The sequence below is a fragment of the Vulpes vulpes genome, chromosome 4 (genome assembly GCF_048418805.1).
Source record: "Vulpes vulpes isolate BD-2025 chromosome 4, VulVul3, whole genome shotgun sequence".
Taxonomy (NCBI): Eukaryota; Metazoa; Chordata; class Mammalia; order Carnivora; family Canidae; genus Vulpes; species Vulpes vulpes.
The window spans coordinates 116821072-116842384 of record NC_132783.1 but is presented as its reverse complement, the minus strand read 5'-3'; the positions used below and the strand labels follow the sequence as shown (position 1 = coordinate 116842384).

Below are 21313 nucleotides of genomic sequence, written 5' to 3'. Positions count from 1 at the left end.
CAGGACGCTAGAAAGCGCATGCGTGGCAGGTGCAAATTTGAACCCAGGTATCCAGATTCCTGGTTCTGTCTCTCAAACAAAAACCTGAATGGGGGTGGGTGGTGAAACTGTGGGAGGCCTGGCAATTGGCCGGAAGACATTAACCCGCCCCTCCCCTGCCCGAGAACACTCAGTGGGCACCACGCCCCACCATTCAAAGCACACACTCCACTCATTTCACAGACAGAGGCTCAGTATGTTTACGATTCGACAAAGCCCGAACCAGGGCACTGGCTGCAGCAAGGGATGGAAGCCGGGATGAGCTGAGGAGGAGGAAGATGGGGAGTGGAGATGGATGGGATTTGTGGCTACGGTTCTTCAGCTGCTCACATGTGAGCAGGAGTGACCGTGCTGGGCCTTCAGTGGCCTGTGGGAGGGGAGCCTTCCCTAAACCCCAGTTGAAGACAAGAGCCCACCCCTGATCGCCTCCCCCCACCCCGTCCCTCCCTTAGTCTCCGGAGCGATCAGGCTTGGCCATGGTGGCTGGTGCTGCTGACCGCTTCTTGGCAGAGGTGCTGGCCAAAGCTGGTGGCCCTAGTCCTCGCCTCCACAGATGGCCAGCAAGGCCTTCAGGAAGTCTCCAGAGGTGTCACCCTGGGAGGAGCAGAGGGAGAACGGTGAGTGAAAACAATCCCAATGGCCTCAACGCCCCTTCCTCCTAGCTGCTGTTAGCCTCATGTCTCCCAAACACAGAAATATGACTATATCCCTTCTGTGGCTCCCCACTATCCTCAGAAAAATGGGTTTTTTTGTGGTCTGGCTTCACCCCCAGCCCCCGCTTCTGGAAGTGTCTTGGTTCATCTTCCTATTTTAATACCTACCTCTCCTTTATCCAGTACGCTGCCCTCTGTACTTCCCCCAGATCCTGCCTGCCCTTTGATGCCCCCTCCTCTGGGAAGCATTCTTGCTCTCGGTTCTTGCCTTCCTCCTCCCACATGTGTGAACAAGACCCCTCATTTGAACAAATGCTATGGAACACTTGCTGAGCCCCAGGCCCTTGCAGGAATTTATGTGAACAGCACTGTCTCTATGACACATCATAATGCCTGGCTGACAGTCGAACTATGGGAGGCCAGACTCTCCCTCCCTTTAGAGAGGTTCCTGTCATTTTTATCATCTATGCTGTTTTTCCTTTCTTTTGTAGTTTTTGGTATTTGATTTCAAAAATGAGTATTATAAACAACGTAAGTCCAAGGAAAGATTATACAATAAAAATCTCCCATCCCTGACCCCCTTCTCCCCAAAGGAAGAGACAGACATGGTCACTAGTTTCTTATCTGGGTTTCCAGCAAGAGTCTGTGCATGTACTAATAAGCATAGGCACTGGATGTCCTTTTCTACACACATGGACACACAGCATTCACACTCTTCTGGGCCATATTTTTTTGACTTAGGGAACATCCCAAATCAGCAGATAGAGCCTCCTTATACTTCGTCTTGGTTGTATTGTATCCTATCTTATGGATGTACCCACACTGTCCTTAACCAGTTCTGTACGGAAAGCTTCCAGTCTTTTGCTACTATAAACAATAATAAATATAATAAAATATAATGATAATATAATATATATTATATATAATACATATATAATATATATTATTATAATATAATAATAAATAAATAATACAAATAATAAATATAATATATAAATATAATATATAATATAATATATAATATATATTATTATAATATAATAATAATAATATAATAATATAATAATAAATATTCTCCTCCACATCTGTGGGAAGTAGGATCAGTTCCCATATGCAGAATCACCAAGTTCAAAGTGTATACATTTAAAATTTTGAAAACTGCCAAACTACCCTCCAAAGATGTGCTACCAGCGTACATCCCCACCAAGTCTGTGTGAGGTTGCTATGAGATCTCCCACAGTCTTGTCAACCAAGCACAGTATCAAACTTTAAGATCTTGGCCAACCTCGAAGACAAAAGAAAACAAACCGGCCCCGTAAGCGAAAGATGTCAGACACAAAAGATCACATATCACGTGATTCTATTTCTATGAAATACTCAGAAAAAGCAAACCTATAGAGATAGAAAGCCACCCGATGGGTGCCTTGGGCAGCGGTGGAAATAAGTAAGCAGATACAAGGGACCTTAGTGGGGTGATGGAAATGTTCTAAACTCATTAAGTTTACTAAAAAAATATTGAAGGCACCTTAAAGCAAGTGAACTTTATGGTACATAAATAATGCTTCAATAAAGTTGTCTTTTAAAAACAAAAAAATGGGGATCCCTGGGTGGCGCAGCGGTTTGGCGCCTGCCTTTGGCCCAGGGCGCGATCCTGGAGACCCGGGATCGAATCCCACGTCAGGCCCCCGGTGCATGGAGCCTGCTTCTCCCTCTGCCTGTGTCTCTGCCCCTCTCTCTCTCTCTCTCTGTGTGACTATCATAAATAAATAAAAATTAAAAAAAATAAAAATAAAAAAAAATAAAAACAAAAAAATGGGCTATTTTATTTAGAAATCCTTCATTATAATAAACCTTTGAGTCAAAAAAATAAATAAACCTTTGAGTCATGTGGAATTTATTTTGGTATATACAATGAAGTATGTCTTTATCAACATCCTGGCTGTTCTCAGAGAGAACTCATTGAGGAAAAGACTGTGGGACTAGAAAGGACTTATAATCCCGTGGTCAGGGATCTGACACTCACACCCTCCCCCACCCATCCCTAGCCCTTCCCCCTTACTTCAATGGCTTGGTGGAGAGACTTGTCATATTTCTCAATGAACTCCCGCCGAATATTGAGCAGGTCAATCTCACTCCGGGAGACCATGATCCTGGTGAGGGTCTTCTCATCTGTGCCAGCACCCTGGTGGAACCAGGTGAGAGGGAGACACAGGGCAGGAGGAGGAATAGGGTCAGGTCAGGCAAGAACTCATGGGTGGCCATCTGCTTCTCTTCATTTTCCCTCCTAAACCAGTGTTCTGTCTTCCAAAAATACTCCTGACTCAGATTCCACTGTGCCTAGGGCTGGCCAGACAGGCAAAAACAACCTGTATGAGTTGAATGGTGTGCTGCCAAAACTCACATCCACCCGGAACCTTGCAACGTGACCTAATTTGGAAATGGGGTCTTTGCACATGTAATGAGTTGAGGGCACGCTGGATGAGGGTGCGCTGCAGATCCAACAACTGGTGTCCTCGTAAGAAGAGGACACATGGGTATATACACAGAGAAGACCATGTGAAGATAAAGGCAGAGCCTGAGGGACGCATCGATAAGCCAGGATTCCTGGCAACCACCAGGAGTTGGGAGAGACACATGGGAGGGTTTTCCCTTCAGAGCCTCCAAAAGGAACCTAACGCCTTCATTTTTGACATCTGGCCTCCTGAACCACGAGAAAATAAAATTTCCATCATCGAGACTCAATCTGTGGTAATTTGTTAAAGCAGCCCTGAGCAACTCACAGGGGGCCCAAGAAGCAGGCACAGGACGTGGAATGCGTAGGAAGCCAGGGCCTACTTCTGCCCCGAGGGATCTCAGGAACACCAGCTTAGGAGTCAAAGCTGGCATATGGTGAGTGCTCAATAAATGGCCGTCATGTTTGGTGACTGCAGGCTGAGAGGCGTCTCAGGCTCACTCCCACCAAATAGCCTGCCCAGCAGGCTGAGACTCTGTTAGCAGCTGAGACTCCACTTGCTGGGCAGAGAAGGTGACCAGAGTGGCCTGGGTTTTCAGGAAGCCAGGGCTGGTCCCAGAGTCCAGCACTGGCCAACTCTGTGATCATATGTCACAGGAGACACTGTGTCACCTGCTAGACAGTGAGCTCCGAGGGGGCAGAGACAGAGTCTCTCCCAGAGCAAGGTTCTCCACCTCGGCATTTGGGGCCATCTCCTTCTTTGTTGCAGGGATCCATCCTATGCATTATAGGATGTTGAGTGGCACCCCCACTCTCATCCCTCCAGATGCCAGCAGCAACACTCCCCAAGTACTGGAGACCACAATGCATCTGAGTATTGCCAAATGTTCCCCAGGGGACAAGATCACCCTCCAGATGAGAACTCCTATCCTAGAACCAGACACAGGGCAGACGCTGATAAACATTAAGTGGGTGGAAACAGTTGCCACCAGTCCTGACCAGGATGGGGGGCGCCTGTGCACATCTAGGTTTGTGGGTGGGCAGAAGCGCTGAAGGGGAAGAGACAAGCAAATTGTTTACCTTCATGGACTTGTAAAGTTTGTCGGCAAAGAAGAGAGGCTTGTTCTTGACGCTTTGAACTGGTAGGAAGAGAGAGACGCAGGACAGTTGGTCAGGGGCGGGCTGCCCAGACGCTGGGCGGGGCTGTGTTCTCCCCCTCCTCTCCCAAGGCCTGGGCCTGGGCCTGGGCCTGCAGGTCACGCCAACCCCTGGGTCATACTCAAGCCTTCACTCCCCCTTCCCGATGCCACCTCCTCTGGCTCATCCCTCGACTTGCCTCTCCCTGGGTCGCAACTCACTTCCTGCTAAGGGGCCTGCAGCTAGCCGAGGTTGGTGGAGGACTCAAAGGGAAGAAGGCCCTCATCAACCCAAGGCATGGTGCCTCAAACTTCTAAGTGCCTCAGAATCACCAGAGAACTTGTTTAAAACTCGGATTTTAGGCATTGCCTTAACTCAAATCCAAGAAATATTTTGAGCAGCAGTTCTCAAAGCACAGTTCCTGGACAGCTCCGGCAGCAGTGTCTGGGAACCCAGCAGAAATGCAAATTCTCATGACCCACCCTAGATGTGCTAAGACTGCAACCCTGAAGGGGTGACCAGACTGTTCCACTCTGCCTGGGACATTCCTGGTTTTAGTACAAACCAGAATGACTGGTCTCCTACTCTGCTGCAGCCTCATTCTGGAGAACTACTGATTTAGAGGAAGACTGTGTCAGAGGATGACTGTCTGCTGGTGTGATTTAAGGCACTGGGCCTAGCCCTGGGTGGGTGTTACCCCAGAGCTTGCATACTCCGGCTGTGCTGGCAGCCTCTGCTCCCCACTCACCCCCCACCCCAGACAATGTCTGCCTGGCTGCACCAGTCCCAGTCCCTTCTCAAGGCCTAGGGGGCTCTAGCCCTCAACAGCTGCTGGATATCAAGGCTCTGGGGCCCACGCAGGCAGCTCAAGGAGGAGTCAGAAACCAGTACCGGAAAGCCAGAGTGACCCTGGATATAAAAGTATCTCTGTGAGGGGGGCAGGGGGCAAGAGGTTGAGTTGCATACCCCAAATGCATGGTCACTGGAGATATGGGTCATGCACCAGCTCGGGAACCCACGGGAAAGGTCACATCATACACCAACCCTCCTAACTCCTCATGTACAGCGTGTGTGTGTGTGTGTGTGCGTGTGTGTGTGTGTGTGTATATACACCCTAGTCCTGCAGAACACTGTGCCCTATTCACCCTGCCACTGTCCTACCCAGGGAGAGCTGTTCTATCATCCTGCCCTGTAGCCTGGAACAAGGCCTCACACTAATCCTGCCAACCAAGCATTGGCAGGATCCCCCCACGGCGCTTGGATTTATTCTCTAGTACTAGTTGCTTAGGAAACAGCCAAGGCCACACTTGCCCAGGGACTCCGGCCACATTCCCAGTGCCCCCAGCCCTTTCCCAGGATATCCAGCCCCTTCCCTCAGTCCCCATAAGTTACCGATGGCCACAAACACGTCCCTGACATCCCCGGACATCTCCTTCTTGATGGTATGCTCCACGTCATAGTTGGTCATCTTGACAAACTCCTGGAAGACTGGCCCCAAGAGAAGCCCCGCAGGTGGGGGGGTGAGCTTCAGTTCTGAGGGTGGGGAGATATTGCCCCTTCCCTGCCCACCCAGCTCCCCTCCCAAGGCATGCCCCTGAAAAGGAGAAACAGACAGCAGGTATGACTGTAGCCCAGGCCCAAGTGCACTGGGCAGGATCGTTGTGGGAGGGAAATTCTGACCTCAAGGCTGCCTTGGGCTCGGAGCCAAATCTGTGTCAAGTCAGATGCTGCCCCAGAGCCTCAGATGACTTCTAGGAACCTGGGCTGGGGTAGCAAAACCTGAGCTTGGATCCTAGTCAAGGCTCTGTCCCAAGCCCACTGAATGACCTTGGGAAAACTCCTCCCCCCTTCTGGGCCTCGCCTTCCTCCTGTGTCAGGTTAGGATGGAGATTAATGTAAATAATCAGGAGGACACAGAAAATCACTATGTGCCAGGCATTATGCTAAGTCCTCTTCATGCATTATATTTTTTTGTATCTTTACAACAATCACATAAGGTAGGATTACAATCCCAATTGACATATAAGGCAATTAAGGCACAGATATTCACAAACTTGCCCAAAGTGATATAGCCGATAAATGGAAGATTCAAATTATGGCAATTCAGCTCCCAAGTCTGTTCTTTCAGCCACTATGCTAAAGCCCCTTAAGTATTTTATAGGGCACTTCCTGAGCACCTAATGTCAGGGCCACCATATACAGGTTCACCCTGTGCATGTGGCCGCCTGGGGTTCAAAGACTTGTCTGTGGTCCTTGTGCCATCAGCACCCCTCATTGCTTTGTTCCTGGCAGACATTATCAAAGGGCCGTGACACTGAACCTCTGAATCCTCAGCACAGCATTGGAAGGAGCCACCACCAATCTGCTGGAGTGGCCTTGGAGGTGACAGCCACTGTCATCCTGTATCCCAGGCATCCCACCTGCTTCTCTAAGGAGGTGAGGGGAGTTGGCCTGAGGGTGAATGTTAGAAGTAGAGCCGGGACCAAACTCCCCACCAGCCACAATATTCCACTGCTTGGGTGAGGAATGGCTGGGTGGACACCTGGCTCCTCTTGTCATAGAGAGCTAAGAGGCTCCCATCAGATTGGAGCATCTTCCTGCTGCATTGGGAAGGGGAGGGACTGAGACCTCACCTCTCCGGAGGTGCGGATAGCTACGCGTGCACAGGATCGTCATGAAACGCGTCTCCAGGGAAGTTTTGTCTCCACTGGGTGTGTCTGCTATTTCCTGCAGATCCCAGGTGGGAAGGATTTGGGAGGGAAGATACCAGAAAGCCTTGGTTATTATTCACCTTCACGTCTTCACCTAGGCCGAGGGCGGTTAGAAGCTGGGCCAACCCACCTCAGGAGGCTGACATTGGCCCCTTCATCCCTCAGCCTCCACATCCCCTCCTCCAATTCCCAGGAACCCTCTGGACTGACAGAGGGGCTGAGCAGGAGGCACTTCCACTCTGACCTCAGGACCTCGAGACTGGGGCCCCAGGGAGGGCAAACGGCACTGGGCAAGGGGACTCGGTAGTCTTCCTTCCTTAAGCCCCTTCCGAAAGCCTCTCTGAGGAAGTGTTCCTGCCCACGTGCAAGCAAATAGCCTAGCCAGTGTTTCCCCAAGTGCGGTCAGCGAGCAAACATAGTGTAACACACCACATACACGTGTTTCCACAATGATCTTCCAGCCAGCTACTAGTTCCATTTATATCAACATTAAATTTCCCTTGAAAAGAATTCATTTCGGATTAAAAGGGGTTCGTTTAAAGAAAAATACTCACAGCTGGTGGTATGTAGCACAAATCATGTGGGAGGTAAGTGGCTGAAATTTGGGAAACACTTGCCTGGCCCATTTTTTACCCAGTGGGGCTCTTAAGAGGCCCTGAAAGGGAGAGAGAGAACCTATGGGCAAGCCCCCCAACCACTGCCTGACTGGTCACTCAGCCCGCCCAGAGCCACAGCCATTCAGCCCTCACTTGGAGAAACCTTGAAAATCCCCATGAAGAACAGGACACTCACCAAGATCTCAGCAGCCACCTGAGAGTGGGGAGGAGAGAGAGGAGGGAAGAGAGGGAAGGCTTGAGTCAGAGGAGGCAGAGGAGACCCGGAGAGGGTGGCTCTGGGGCCCTGGGTGCAAGGGCAGGGACCTAGCTGGGGGTTGCGGGGGGTGGGGGTGGGCAGTGGGCAAGGAGGAGGGAAACACCTTTCCCTGATCTTTAAGTTGGAGCTCCAAATGACGATAGGCCTGGGAATTAACTTTAAAGTGTTTGCCTGAGGGGGTGAGGAGGACACAGAACAGGGCACTGTACCTGTCACTCCCGGCCACCCAGGGCGACTCCGGCCCTCAGCCTTCCTGTCTCCAAAGAGCCGCCCCAGAAGTTGGAGCAAGAGAAGCGCTGAATCCCCCACACCCTTTACCATAAGGAGTCTGAGACTCATTATTTTACCCCCTCATGTTACAGGTGGGAGAGACAGGGAAGCTGAGGCTGGGAGGGAGGGGGGCCTACAGCCAAAATCAGGTGGGAAAAGCCAGCTGTCTAGTCATTCTACAAGGGTGACTTGATCACTGCATTATGCTGAGTCATTAGTACACTATTTAGTTAGACAAGGAGCAGTGCCCTGGAGTGTCAGGGAGCAAAACACAGCCAGCCTTGTGTGCCCCAGACTGGGTTTTGCCTTTGCCTGTTCCCCTGAAACCCCATCGACCACTTGATTCTATTGGGCAGATCCAAACCATCCTCTTTACAAACTTTACAATAGCCTGGGCTTTAGAAACTTCTTTTCATTATATAAATTGGCAATGTCTTTCGACATTTTAAATGCATGTGACATTTGATCAAGTAATTACATTGCTAACAATGCACCTTTACTGATATATTAGCCAAAGCCTTTGAAGTTACAATACAAGGGTGTTTACTGCAGCATTCTTTGTAATAGAGAAAAAATGGAAACTACTAGTAGATGATTTGTTAAACAGACTATGGTTATCCAATAATGGAAATCCACACAGCTATTAGAAAGAATGAGACTGGTCTACAGTGCTGATAAGGAGAGTCTCCCTTTAAATTAAGCAAAAAAGTGAAGTATAGCATAGTGTTTCTAACAGTGTTCCTTTTATCTAGATAAGAAAAGGTAAAATAACACTCACTTGTACTTATTTGCAGGGAAGTCATGCTAGAGGTCTGGTCAATGCCATGGACAATGGTTACCTTTGAGGAGAAGGGCTGGGAAAGCTTTTGCATTTTATTTTTCTTTAAGTTTTAAGTTTACATTTTCTCAACACACAAATATGTTCTTTTTATGTTTTATTTTAATGTCAAATAGGAGTTACCAGGGCCACTGGGATCATGGGATATTTCTGGTTTTTATTCATCCCTGTCTATATTAAAAACCTAGGTGAAACTTGAACATATCACGGTAAGTGAAATAAGCCAGTTACAAATGGGTAAATATTATATGATTGCAACTAGACACATGGTGCCTAGCAGAGTCAGACTCAGAGATAGAAGGTAGAATGATGGTTGCCAGGGGCTGGGGGAGGAGGATGGGCAGTTACGGTTTCATGAGTACACAGTTTCAGTTTTACAAGATGAAAAGAGTTCTGGAGATGGATGGTGGTGATCGCTGCACAATGTGGATGTACTTGACGTCACTAAACTATACACACTTAAAAATGGTTGAGATGGCACATTTTACTATGTGTCAGGCTCTGTTATGTGTCATGTGCATTTTACCACAATTTTAAAAAGTGAGGCTAAAAAATACCTGGTATGTATGTGTGTGTGTGTATATATATATATGATTTTTTTTTTTTAAGAGAGGGAGATATTTTAAAAATCAAACAAAACGGGCACCTGGGTGGCTGAGTCAGTTAAGCATCTGACTCTTGATTTTAGCTCAGGTCATAATCTCAGAGTCATGAGATCAGGCCATATATCAGGCTCCGAGTTGGGTGTGGAGCCTGCTTAAGATTCTCTCCTACCACATCACACCAGTCAGAATGGCTTAAATGAACAAGTCAGGAAACAAGAGATATTGGCAAGGATGCAGAGGAAGGAGAGCCCTTTTATACTGTTGGTGGGAATGCAAGCTGGTGCAGACACTCTGGAAAACAGTATGGAGGTTCCTCAAAAAGTTGAAAATAGAGCTACCCTACGACCCAGCAATTGCACTACTAGGTATTTCCCCTAAAGACACAAATGTAGTGATCTGAAGGGGCACCTGCATCCCAATGTCTATAGCAGCAATGTCCACAACAGCCAAACTATGGAAAGAGCTCAGATGTCGATTGACAAATGGATGGATAAAGAAGATGTGGTGTGTGTATACACAGACACACACACACACACAAACACACACACACAGTGGAATACTACTCAGCCATCAGAAAATGAAATATTGCCATTTGCAACAATATGATTGGACCTAGAGGGTATTATGCTAAGCGAAATAAACCAATCAGAGAAAGACAATTACCATATGATCTCACTCATGTGGAATTTAAGAAACAAAACAGAGGATCATGGGGAGAGGAAAGTAAAACAAGACAAAATCAGAGAGGGAGACAAACCATGAGATTCTTAATCATAGGAAATAAACGGTTGCTAGAGGGGAGAGGGATGGGGGATGGGGTAACTGGGTGATAGACATTAAGGAGGGCACGTGATGTAATGAGCACTGGGTATTATGTAAGACTAATGAATCACTGACCTCTAGCTCTGAAACCAGTAATACATTATATGTTAATTGAATTTATTTATTTATTTATTTTTTTAATTTATTTATTTATGAGAGAGAGAGAGAGAGAGAGAGAGGCAGAGACACAGGCAGAGGGAGAAGCAGGCTCCATGCACCAGGAGCCCGATGTGGGATTCGATCCCGGGTCTCCAGGATCGCGCCCTGGGCCAAAGGCAGGCACCAAACTGCTGCGCTACCCAGGGATCCCCTGTTAATTGAATTTAAATACAATTTTTAAAAATGCAAAAAAAACCCACCCCTTCTCTCCCTCTGCCCCTCCCCCTTTCTCTAACTCTCTTTCTCCTCCTCAACAAAAATCAAATCAAAAAGAATCTAACATGCCTTCTTCATTTATTTGGGTCAGAGAACCCCAGACATATTTTTTTCAAAACATCTTTAAGACAAAAATATGTGTTATATGAAAAATGCAGTGGGCTACTCAAACAATTTTCCAAATATTTAACACAGAGGCTTTTCCTATTAGCCTAGCTACTTCACGCAAAAATTAAACTGGGAAGTTCCTCCAAAAGTTAAACATAGAGTAAACATATGACCTGGCAATTCCACTCCTATCTACCTGAGAGACACAAAGATATACGTAGACACAAAAACAAGTACATGCACGTTTATAGCAAACATTATTCTTGAGAAGTAACCCGAATGTCAAGTAGCTGATGAACGGATTACAAAAAGGTGATACAGCCACACAACAAGGTAGCAGAAAGAATGAAGTACGACATAGGCTAAATACGAATGTTGAAAATACTAAGTGAAAGAAAATTCTCACAAAGGGCCATGTACTATATGACACCATTTATATGAAATGACCAGAATGGGTAAACTTATAGAGCAGAAAGTAGATTAGTGGTTATGCAGGGCTGGAAGGCTGAGAGGAAATGAGGAACACATACAGGGTTTCCTTGGGTTCTTCCTAAAATTGATTGTGGTGATGGTTGTGCAAGTCTGTGATGACGCTAAAAGCCACTGAAGTGTACACTTTCAATAGGCCAATAACATGGTATATGGATATTTCAACAAAACTGCAAAACTGTTATATTAAAAAATAATAGCCTGGGGATTGAATCATCCGAAACTGGCCACAGGTCTTCACTTCACTCTGGATTAAACTGCCTATGTTGTTTGTTGCTCAGACTGGATCATGGAGGGAGGGAAGGAAGCTTTCAGCAATCCCTGTGGGATGAAGGTGAACACCACACGCTCATAAGCACTGTGGTAGCGGACCTGGACTTCCAAGAGCTCAGGGGTGAGCTAGACATGCAGAATTGAGTGGGGGAAGGAGGAAACGTGACACAAACAGTGCCAAGTACTCCTACGCGTTATTTTCCCAAGAGGAAGACGGCTTTGCAGATCTAACGCCTTCTGTTTTTGTGTATGTTTTCCTCTGGTGTTCCCATTTCACCTCTAGAAACCTATTTAAGAAAAACACTCCCACATATGATGGAAGAGTTGGTGCCCAGGAAGGGGGCTGTTGAAATAAAGCTTGGCAGTAGCTTCTTAAATGGAATAGTACATAGCCATTAAGTGATGTTGGTTTTGGGGCACCTGGGTGGCTCAGTGGTTGAGCGTCTGCCTTCAGCTCAGGTTGTGATGCCGGGGTCCTGGGATCGAGTCCCACATCAGGCTCACTGCAGGGAGCCTGCTTCTCCCTCTGCCTATGTCTTTGCCCCTCTCTGTGTATCTCTCATGAATAAATAAATAAAATCTTTTTTTAAAAAGTGATGTGTTTTTAAAGATAATTTGAATGGTATTCATGGAATACTCATTTCTAACTGTTCTAAAGCAGGAATCCACTTTTAGATATACATATAAAAAGACAATTAGGTGATATATGCCAAAATATTAACAATGTTACTAGTAGGTTATGGATTGACTTTTAGGCTTGTCTCTATTTTCTAGAGTTTCTACAAAAGAATATGTATTACTTTAGAAACCGAACATTCTAGCTCTAAGAAAATGAGTCCACACTAAGACTAATCAGGGCCCAGCATCTGTGAATCTGGACAGGCAACTGAGTTGGGCAGGGCTCCCCTGTTCCCCGCCCCCAGGTTCTCTCTCACCCCTTCAGGCTGGCAGGGTGTTTGCCAGGGCAGCCTACCGCTGCCCCCTGCTGGCCAGAACTGGAAGCACAGCCCCATAGGTAGGCCCTGGGGAAGCAGCATCACCGAGAGGATGAATTTCAGGGTGGATGGTGTATTTGGGGTGAGCTCCAAGGGGGTAGCCAGGTTCAAAGACCAACAAGGGCTCAATGAGTCAGTCTGTAGTAGTACTTAGTACATACATGTTGAATAAGTGAATGAAATGTGACCTTAACTGGCCACCCTAGGGGCTGGGTTCCCAGGCTAGCCCTCATAAACACACCGACAAGCAGCTGGAAAACCACATTTAAGTGCAGCCTTGGAGTTAGGCGGGCCTGGGTTCAAATCACGCCACAGCCACTCAGAAAGCATACACTTGGCTAGGATCTTCATTTTCCTCCAGGAATAAGGGGGGCATAATAAAGTATAAAATAGTCTTAGCATCATGCTCAGTGCTTAGTGTGCATTTTTATAGTTTTGCCACTGTCAAGGTCATAGCCAAGAATTGTTCTAGCCCAGGGGCTGCTCTAACACTCCATTCTTTTCTATCAGTGGAGTGGACACAGAGCGGCTACCTCCACTCCCAATCCAACAGGGCTCTTTCCAAACCCACCAATTGTCAAGGAAGGGAGCCAGATCCCTGGTCTCTGGTGTCTGTGCCCAATGCCTGGACCTGGGCCAGGCCAGAGAGTGCTGGAAGCAAGGTGCAGGTCAGTGGGGGGAGTGCACATGGCCTTAGGAAGGGCTGCCCAATTATTAGGACCCTTAGGGATGATGGATTTGGGGCCATCCAGGCTCCATGAGAAACCGTCTCCAGATCGAGCTCCCCAGCATGGCAGAAGCAGAGCATCCAAGAGACCCAAGAGAACCCTTGACTCCCTGATTCATTTAATAAATATTTATTGAGTTCTGACCATGTGGCCACTTTGGACACATCAGTGAGCAAAACAAAGATCCCAGCCCTTGATGAACTCATTGTGTAGGTTCTTCCAGGACACTTCCTTCAACCTTAGTCCCATTTCATAGATAAAAAACAGACCTTTAGCACTCAGACCCCCTTCCCAGAAAGCTCCCAGACCTGCCTTCACTGGGTCAAGTCTACCTGGGCCACTGACTTGCTTTGTAACTTTCAGAAGTTACTCCCCCTCTCTGGGCTTCCATTTTCCCACTGTAACAGGAGTTTGACCCGGGTGGTCTGTAAGTCCCTTCCAGCTTTGAAGGTCTGAGAGCTCTCAGCCTACTCTCTTCACACAACAAATGCCAGTAAGACCAGCACTATACTCATTAGAATTGTTTCTAAAGTTGAGAAAATACTCAAAGTCTTGCTTCTAAGGGTAGAGAGGTGCAAGGTGTCCATGGGTCTACAGATACACTGATTAAATCAGCCACATCCCTGCCAGGAGCTGTCCCCACTCCCAGAGTGCCAGGGCCTAGCATAGACAGGCATTAGCTGGAGCTACCCAGGGTGGTGCGGGGGGGTGTTCTCACCTGGGCATCTTCCCGGGCCTGGTTCCGGTCTTCTCCTCCCTCCTCTCGGTTCCCCTACAGCAGGATAGGTGAGAAAGGTCAGTCCTCAAACATCCACCCTCTTGGTCCCTCAAGCAGCCATAGGACCTTGGCTCAGCCGCTCTGCCTCTCTGAACCCTCTTTCTCAGCTAGAACATGGGGACACTAATCCTGCCTTAGTAGGAGAGGCTGATGTGAACATTACATTTGAAGGCACTTAGCCCAAGGGAACTCAGACACAGTAAGCTCAGGGCCTAGTGTCTGGGCTGCAGGAATACAAGCAATGGTGAAGAAAACTTGTAACTTGCAGGTAACATGCAGGTCGCCCACATGGCTTTGTCCTGCCAGCCAGGGGCCCAAAAAGCCAGGCTGAGGGCCATCAGGAAGGGCTGCCTGGAGAAGGTAGCACCAGGCCAGCTTTGAAAAGTGAACCATTGAGAGACAGCTTCACACAAGCCAGTCATGGCCTTAGCAGTGGGACTGAGAAGGCAAGTGGGGAGGACACCATTTCTTCATCACAAGTGGGCTCTGATCTCCTCCCAACTCCTCCAGGGGCCAGGCAGGCCTGGGGCCATGAACTCACTCACCGTGGCCAGAGAGATCAGGATCCTCCTGAAGTGGCCGGACGTGTCTGAGCTCAGAGCATCCTCTAGGGACTTGTGATAGTCTGAAACAGAGAAACCGGGTGTGGGCAGTTGATGGGTAAGGATGGGGGTTGCTTCTTCTGGAAGCTTAAGTCTTGAGCCAGAGCATGTTGGCAGGGGTGATAGGGATGAAGGAGTTTGTAGTTGGTTCTTGGGAGCATCCAGTCGTGCCACTGTGGCTGGATGCCTTCAGCTCATCACCTCCCTCCCCATCCCAGCTGAGGGCTTCGGGAATCTTGCCTCTCCTGCATCACAGCCACCCTGTCTTCCTTCTCCTACCTTCCGTCCTTTAAGACTGGTGCTGGACCCACAAGCTCTGGCCATATCATTCCTCTGCTCAAAATTGCTACCATCCTAAGAGCTTCTTACAAGGTTTAAACATTTTTGACTGGTACTTAAGATTTTTCAAAATAATAGTCTGACCAAGCACAGACTTCTGAATGAGGGCCCAGAGTGACTGCAGAGGCCACCTACCCAGGAGCTATCCTCCTGCTCCACAGAGGTCTGGACACTCCCTCCAATCACTCCCTGCCTCCAGGCAGTCATCCAGCTGGGACTCTCTGCCTAGGGTTCCCTTTCCTCAGACACAGGGCCGGGCACGACCAGGGGCTTAGCAAAGCCTCATGCCTGAGAGAGGGGAGATGGGCAGAGCCATGGGGCAAGGGGGCTCTCCTCCCACCACTTCTCAGCAGTACTGGGCCTGAGGCCTCCCACCCTTACCTTCCTTGTAGGCCTCACAGATGGCCCGGATTTCTGCATTGGTCCGAGTAGCGAGGATTTCAATGAGAGCCTTTTCATCCGTGCCAGCTCCCTAGAATGTCAAGACAGGAAGTTGAACCACAGCCCTGACCCCCATGCAGAGGCCTGAGGGGTCCTGGCCAAGAAGACCCCTGTTCCAAGAAACCACCCAGGAGGCAAACAATCAGACCACCAAGGCTTCCTGGATTTTCTCCTTATCTCCAGACCAGAGACAGCAGTTAGGGGGGTACATGCCAGCCTGTCAGGATTTCCAGAACCTCCCATGAGAATTGCTTTGGACCAAAAAGAAAAAAGAAAAGAATACGTGGTATAGAGAGGTATGTGTATATAAAAAGGCATACACACATGTGTCTGAATATAAACATTTATGTGTAAGTATATAAAAAGAATGGAGGTCATGCATTGTAGTGTAACAGTGGTCTCTTGGTGGGTAAAAGATCCTGGGCGATTTCTCATTTCTTTTTTGCTCTGTGTAGATTTTCTCAGATATTATTTTGTCAGAAGAGAAGAGGTTTTGTGCGCTAAGGGAAAAACATGCTGTCTTCGTTGATACTTGGATTTGAGGGGTGATATGGGGACAGGTACATTAGGTCCTCTGGTCTGAGACAGCTTTGGGAAAGCACTATTCCAAGGCCCTCGCTTGGAGCAGCAAGGGGAGGGGAGGGAGGTGAACAAAATGGACTCATTGACAGATTCAAATATGCATGAAACACCTGCAATATGCCAGTCCCTGCAGAAGCCACTGCGGCTACAACTCTAAAAAAAAAAAAAAAAAAAAAAAAAAAAGTAAGGCATATGCATTGCCCTTGGATTTACTGCCTGTGGGGTGGCCAGTCCATTGGCTTCCAGACCTGAAGGAAACTGAGGCTGGCTGAGCTTTTAATAGGCTCTTTACTAAAAGCAGGCATGTGGGGGGGACAGCCTGACCCCCAGAGCATTCTAAGACAAGATCTAGCCCCACCCTTCTCCTACCTCACAGGTGGTATGGCGCCTTCCTGGGTTTCCCCGTTGGTGAAGTACGAGAATGGAAAGGGTTGGGTCAGGTTGGCTCCCTGGTCCCTTCAACTTCTAAACTCTGTGCTCTCAAACCATTTGCTTTTTTTGTCTTGGCATTTTAAGAGGACAATAACCTCAATTTGCTTTGCCCAGGGAAGGTCTGTTCTTTTGTTAATCCTCTAGGGACTCGAAGCCCTCGAAGCCCTCATGGTTTCCTGTGGTTGTCGAGTCGGGCTCCAGAGTCAGATGGAGTTGGTCTGAATCCCAGCTGTTATCTCCTAGTGCTGTGACTCTGATCAAGTGACTTAGCCTCTGAGCCTGACTTTCCTCATCTGTAAAATGGGGACAAGATAACAGCCTTGCCTTGAGGGTTGATGAGACACATAGCTGAGCTAATACACATAGCCCAGGATGGGTTGCCATATGCTCCTAACACAGGAGAGGAGCCCCTGGTACAACTGGTGCCCTGAGAGGCAAAGCAGCTCCTGTGACAGCTGGGCCAGGACATCACATCCTTTCTTGCTAATCAATTGCAAGGTCAGGTCTTCAGAGCTAATGGTGCCCTTCATTCCCATGACCTTGCTTGACCCACTCCAATGTTTGAAGGGCCAGGATGACTGCTCTCCATTCCCAGCTGAAGGCATGGAAGCTTAGAAAGTATAAGTGGTCCAACATTACATATTGTATTAGTAGCAGGGCCGGACTAGAATAGACTCCAACTAAGGTTTTCCTTCCAGCTCCATCCTGCTTCCTCTAGCTCTGGCTAGAGGATCCTAGGGATCCTTCAGATCCCTCTGACATCACTGATTACTGGGCGTGTGACCTCACTTGAATCAACCAGAGTAGAAGCCAAGACTTTGGTGTAACTCCTAGGAGGAAGGAATAGAGGTGCTAGCTGGTAGGACATACACAAGCCAGCCTACTACCACAAGGAGAAAGACTCTCTGAGAGTGAAGCCACCACAGAAGAGAGAGAACCAAGGTAAGGGAGAGACAAGAGTCCATAGAACATTATTTGAGTCCCTGGTTCAGCCATGTCTAAGACCAGATGGAGTGCTATACCTTTCAGTTATGGGAACCAACCTTTGCCATTCATGCTAGTTTGAATCGGGTGTGGGAAGGGCCCTGTGAGGGAGCTACAGCAAACCCACACCTGGGCTTGTAGGGAGCACCTGTGCCTCCCCAGCACCTGCAGCCTGAATCCCATCCCTTTGATGCCCACGTCATACCTCCATGGCCTTCTTTAATTGCTTGGCATCGTAATGGGCCGGTGGCATCATGAGCCCTAGAATCAGTCTTGCCAGGTCTCCGGAGATCTCAGACTTCAGATCAGCCATCAAGTCCTACAAAGGCAGGGCTGAGGTCATGCCACAATCAGCACGTGCTCATGTGTGACCCAGGACAAGGAGGAGGTACTGAATGTGGAAACAGGGGCTCCATGTGAACGCAGGGCATAGCGAGAGCCTGTGTGTCTGTCTTTGCTGATGTTTACTATTTACAGGACATCGAAGAGGGCAGGGGAAAAAATAAAACCCCAAGTAGCAGGAAGACCCACCGTCCTTGCAGGCAAGGAGACTGACAGGAAAGGGGGCACTGCCCAAGGACATCATTCCCACCCTGGGGGAAGTTTGCCAGCTTGCCACTAAGGCACAAGAATCACTGACACGGCCTTAGGGTGTTGAAGCCTCTGAAATTTCGAGATCCAGAAAATGCTGCATGAAAACAACTCATGTCCCTCATCTCAGCCTCATCAAGCTGAGCCATTTCCACAAGGGTTGATCACAAGGAACCAGGGGATGGAGAGAATGCGTTGCAGGCAGAGGACACTCCAAGGACACGTGACCACAGGGCACCAGGGCCATGAAGACTGGGCACCCAGCTGTGCAGAGCCGGCTGTGACAGGCCAAGCCTGGGGGCGGGGTGGGTGTGGGGCCCTAGCCGAGGCCTCACCCGGCCGAAGTGTGACTTGAAGGTCTGGCGGATCTGCTGGCGCTGGGCGTTGCTGCGGTGTGTGATGATGTCGATGATGGTGTCCTCGTCGGTCCCTGAGTCAGCAAAGCCCCATGCCTCAGAGGAAGGCCCATGGCCCAGCCTCCCCAAATCCCCCCCATGGGCTGTGCCAGTCTTTGTCACGTAGAGGCTGGCTAGCACTCCCAAGCGCCTGCAGGAGCCCTGCCTCTGGCCCAAGCTGCCAACTTTACTGGGGTTCCTCCCTGCACCTCCTTCTGTCGGCTCACTAGCTGAACGGAGACCCCCAGAAGAGCCGAGAGCCCTGTGCTGAGTAGTCAGGGCTTCTGAGTTCCAGCCCTGGTTCTGGCCATGAATGTACAAGTCCTGGCCCTTTCTGAGACTCAATTTCCACATCTATGCCATGAAGAGGCCAGATAGTTACTAAGGGATCCTTCGACCTGACAATCTAAATCCCACAGGGCCCTCTGTGTGCTTTCTCGTCAACTCCCTGGGAGCTGAAGCCCAAGTCCTTGTAACCACTGTAGAAGGAGATGTCAACTCTGGAAGACATCAGGACACCTCCTCCAGCCTCCAGCCTTCGACCTCAGACCCAGCACCCACCTTTCAAAAGGACTCTTACAGCAGCACCTGGGTGGCTAAGCGGCTGAGTGTCTGCCTTTGGCTCAGGTCATGAACCCAGGGTCCTGGGATTGAGTCCTGCAGAGCAGGAAGCCTGTTTCTCTCTCTATCTCTCTCTCTTTCTCTCTCATCAATAAATGAATTTTTAAAAATCTTAAAAAAACAAAAACAAAAGGACGCTTACACCCGTCATCTAGTAGTAATAGATATGCTCGGTAGATATTATCTTTCCCAAGAGACAAACGAAGATGAGGCCCAAAAGGGGAGGACTTTAAGCTAAGGCCCCAGGGAGGTGAGGTTAGATGGGCAGGGGTGGGGTGGGGCAGAGAGGAGGGGTGGAGAGGAGGGGAAGCGTAATGGAAGCCACACCTGTATGCTCTGTCCCTGCTGACCTTTCTGAGAACAGGGCACCCACCCATAGAGTACTTCTTCCCACTAGCTCCAAATGGAGGTCTCAAAGGGGTAACCAGCAGGGGGTACCCTCCATCCCAGAACTGGGTCTGTATCTCTTAATCTCTTAACCTTACACCTGGGGAAACGGACCCTTGGAGGCGTTAAAGGATTTGCCCAAAGTCACACAGTGAGTCTAAGGCAAAGCCAGGGCAAGAACCCTTATGACCTTAAGCCTTATGACCTAATACCTTCTTCTACACCAGGACACTGTTCCTGAGAGGCTGGGGACACCTTTGGTCTCTAGGAAGGGCTTTGTGCCTAGTTCCTTACAAACCCCCTAACCCCCCTCTTCCCTAGACTCAGGAGCGAAGACCCTCCTCGGGAGGGTAGAGACTCGCATAAAATCCTCCTCGTTCTGTGGACCCTAGTTTGAGGCCTCAGCTCTTACTCCTGCCTGGCCCACTGCCAAACCTGCCCCACCTGCTGCCCCAGAGGCCAACCCAGCCCTTTCATGTGCCCTTACCAAGTCCCTTCATGGCCTTGCGCAGCGCTTTGGCATCTGCATCAGGGTTGAAGTTATCCACTGGACGCACAGTTCCCTTCAGCTGCAAGAGGCAGAAAGAGACTCAGCAGGTGTCTGGAGGCCCCCCTGGGGGCCAGGCCAAGAGAGGCGCATGCAAGAGAGGGGAAGTTTTCCCCACGAGCTCCAAACCAAGCAGCTTGAGGGGAAAGAGGCAGGGGTGACGGCACAGCAGACAGACCCCCTACCCTGGAGCTGAGAGAGAGAGAGGACGAGAGACAGACCCAGGCTAGGAGCAGGGCAAGTGCTGTTCAAGCCAGCTTCCTGCCCCAGGAGTCAGCTCCATCCAAGCTGCACTGGGGCCTCCCCCGTCCCTCAGAATCCTGCCCTGTCCCCAAGGCTCTCCTGCCTCTTCCAGAGCCCCCTGCCCAAGCCCGAAAAGGCAACCAGAATTCTGAAATACCAGAACAGGATCTCCCAAACTTCAATCACTCTTAAGTGAGGTTTTCAGTATTTCCCTATTTGCATACACCCTGCACTGTTTCTTAATATTTTTACTTAATTCAACTTTATGTCCCAAGTGCCTACAATGAAGTAAGCACTCAAAAAATATTCAAGAAATAAATTAATGAATGAAGATAATTTTTAAATCACTTCATATAGAGAAAACTGGTATTATGTGCCATAAAGAGATGATAGCCCATGCAAACAAATGCAATAAAGAGAAAAAAAAACCACAGTGCCAAATACTACCAAATTTAATGAGATGCTGCTGCTTGTCAAATGCTCTGAACTTGAAGCTAGCTCTCTCAGTTCTGTTTGTGAAAAAGGAAAGCCAGTGAGTGTGGCACCAAACCAAGACTCTCTCTTTGACGGAATGAGCAAGGTGGATGAAATAAAAAAGGAGTAGCTCTCTCGCTATGTGAGTTCGGTGTTCTTTAATGCCATGGAGGCTCCTCTCACCCAAACTAATTCATTTCTTATATAATTTAAGGTTGTCTGCAATGAGAGTTCTTGCCTCATAATTTGGGAAATGCTGTTCTAGAACATCAGAGCTCAAGAGCCCTTGCAAGGCACTGAGCTGGCTGTGTCTAACACCTTATCCTGAAGATGGAGACAGAGGCCCAGAAAGAGGTAGGGACCTGCCAAAAATGGCTCAGTAAGTAATAGAGAGAATGCAAGGTTCCAAATATTTTCACATGGCCCAAGGGTTACCAGTCCCCGGAATGGTTTGCCCCAAGTACTTCTGTGGACCTTGGGTCTCACGATGGTCAGAATAACCTTGAGCCATCCAGTACACCTAGAGGTG

General features: G+C 48.8%; 1 protein-coding gene across 6 annotated transcripts in view; it reads right to left on the bottom strand.

Moving 5' to 3' along the window:
* Positions 1 to 214: 214 nt before the first annotated feature.
* The window catches only part of ANXA6 (annexin A6), a 48717-nt gene continuing 27618 nt past the window's right edge, over positions 215 to 21313 (bottom strand). For 3 of the 6 annotated variants that reach the window (XM_026008320.2, XM_026008329.2, XM_072756797.1), the window contains exons 15-26: positions 20008 to 20089; positions 18453 to 18547; positions 17732 to 17845; positions 15469 to 15559; positions 14692 to 14771; positions 14087 to 14140; positions 7785 to 7802; positions 6915 to 7008; positions 5674 to 5769; positions 4225 to 4283; positions 2752 to 2874; positions 215 to 633 (exon numbers count right to left, since the gene is read on the bottom strand). In XM_026008320.2, coding sequence (XP_025864105.1) covers positions 574 to 633; positions 2752 to 2874; positions 4225 to 4283; positions 5674 to 5769; positions 6915 to 7008; positions 7785 to 7802; positions 14087 to 14140; positions 14692 to 14771; positions 15469 to 15559; positions 17732 to 17845; positions 18453 to 18547; positions 20008 to 20089 — 966 coding nt within the window. In that variant the 3' untranslated portion in view covers positions 215 to 573. The remainder of the gene's footprint in view (positions 634 to 2751; positions 2875 to 4224; positions 4284 to 5673; positions 5770 to 6914; positions 7009 to 7784; positions 7803 to 14086; positions 14141 to 14691; positions 14772 to 15468; positions 15560 to 17731; positions 17846 to 18452; positions 18548 to 20007; positions 20090 to 21313) is intronic. The other 3 variants (XM_026008339.2, XM_072756798.1, XM_072756799.1) reach the window with 1 other exon arrangement.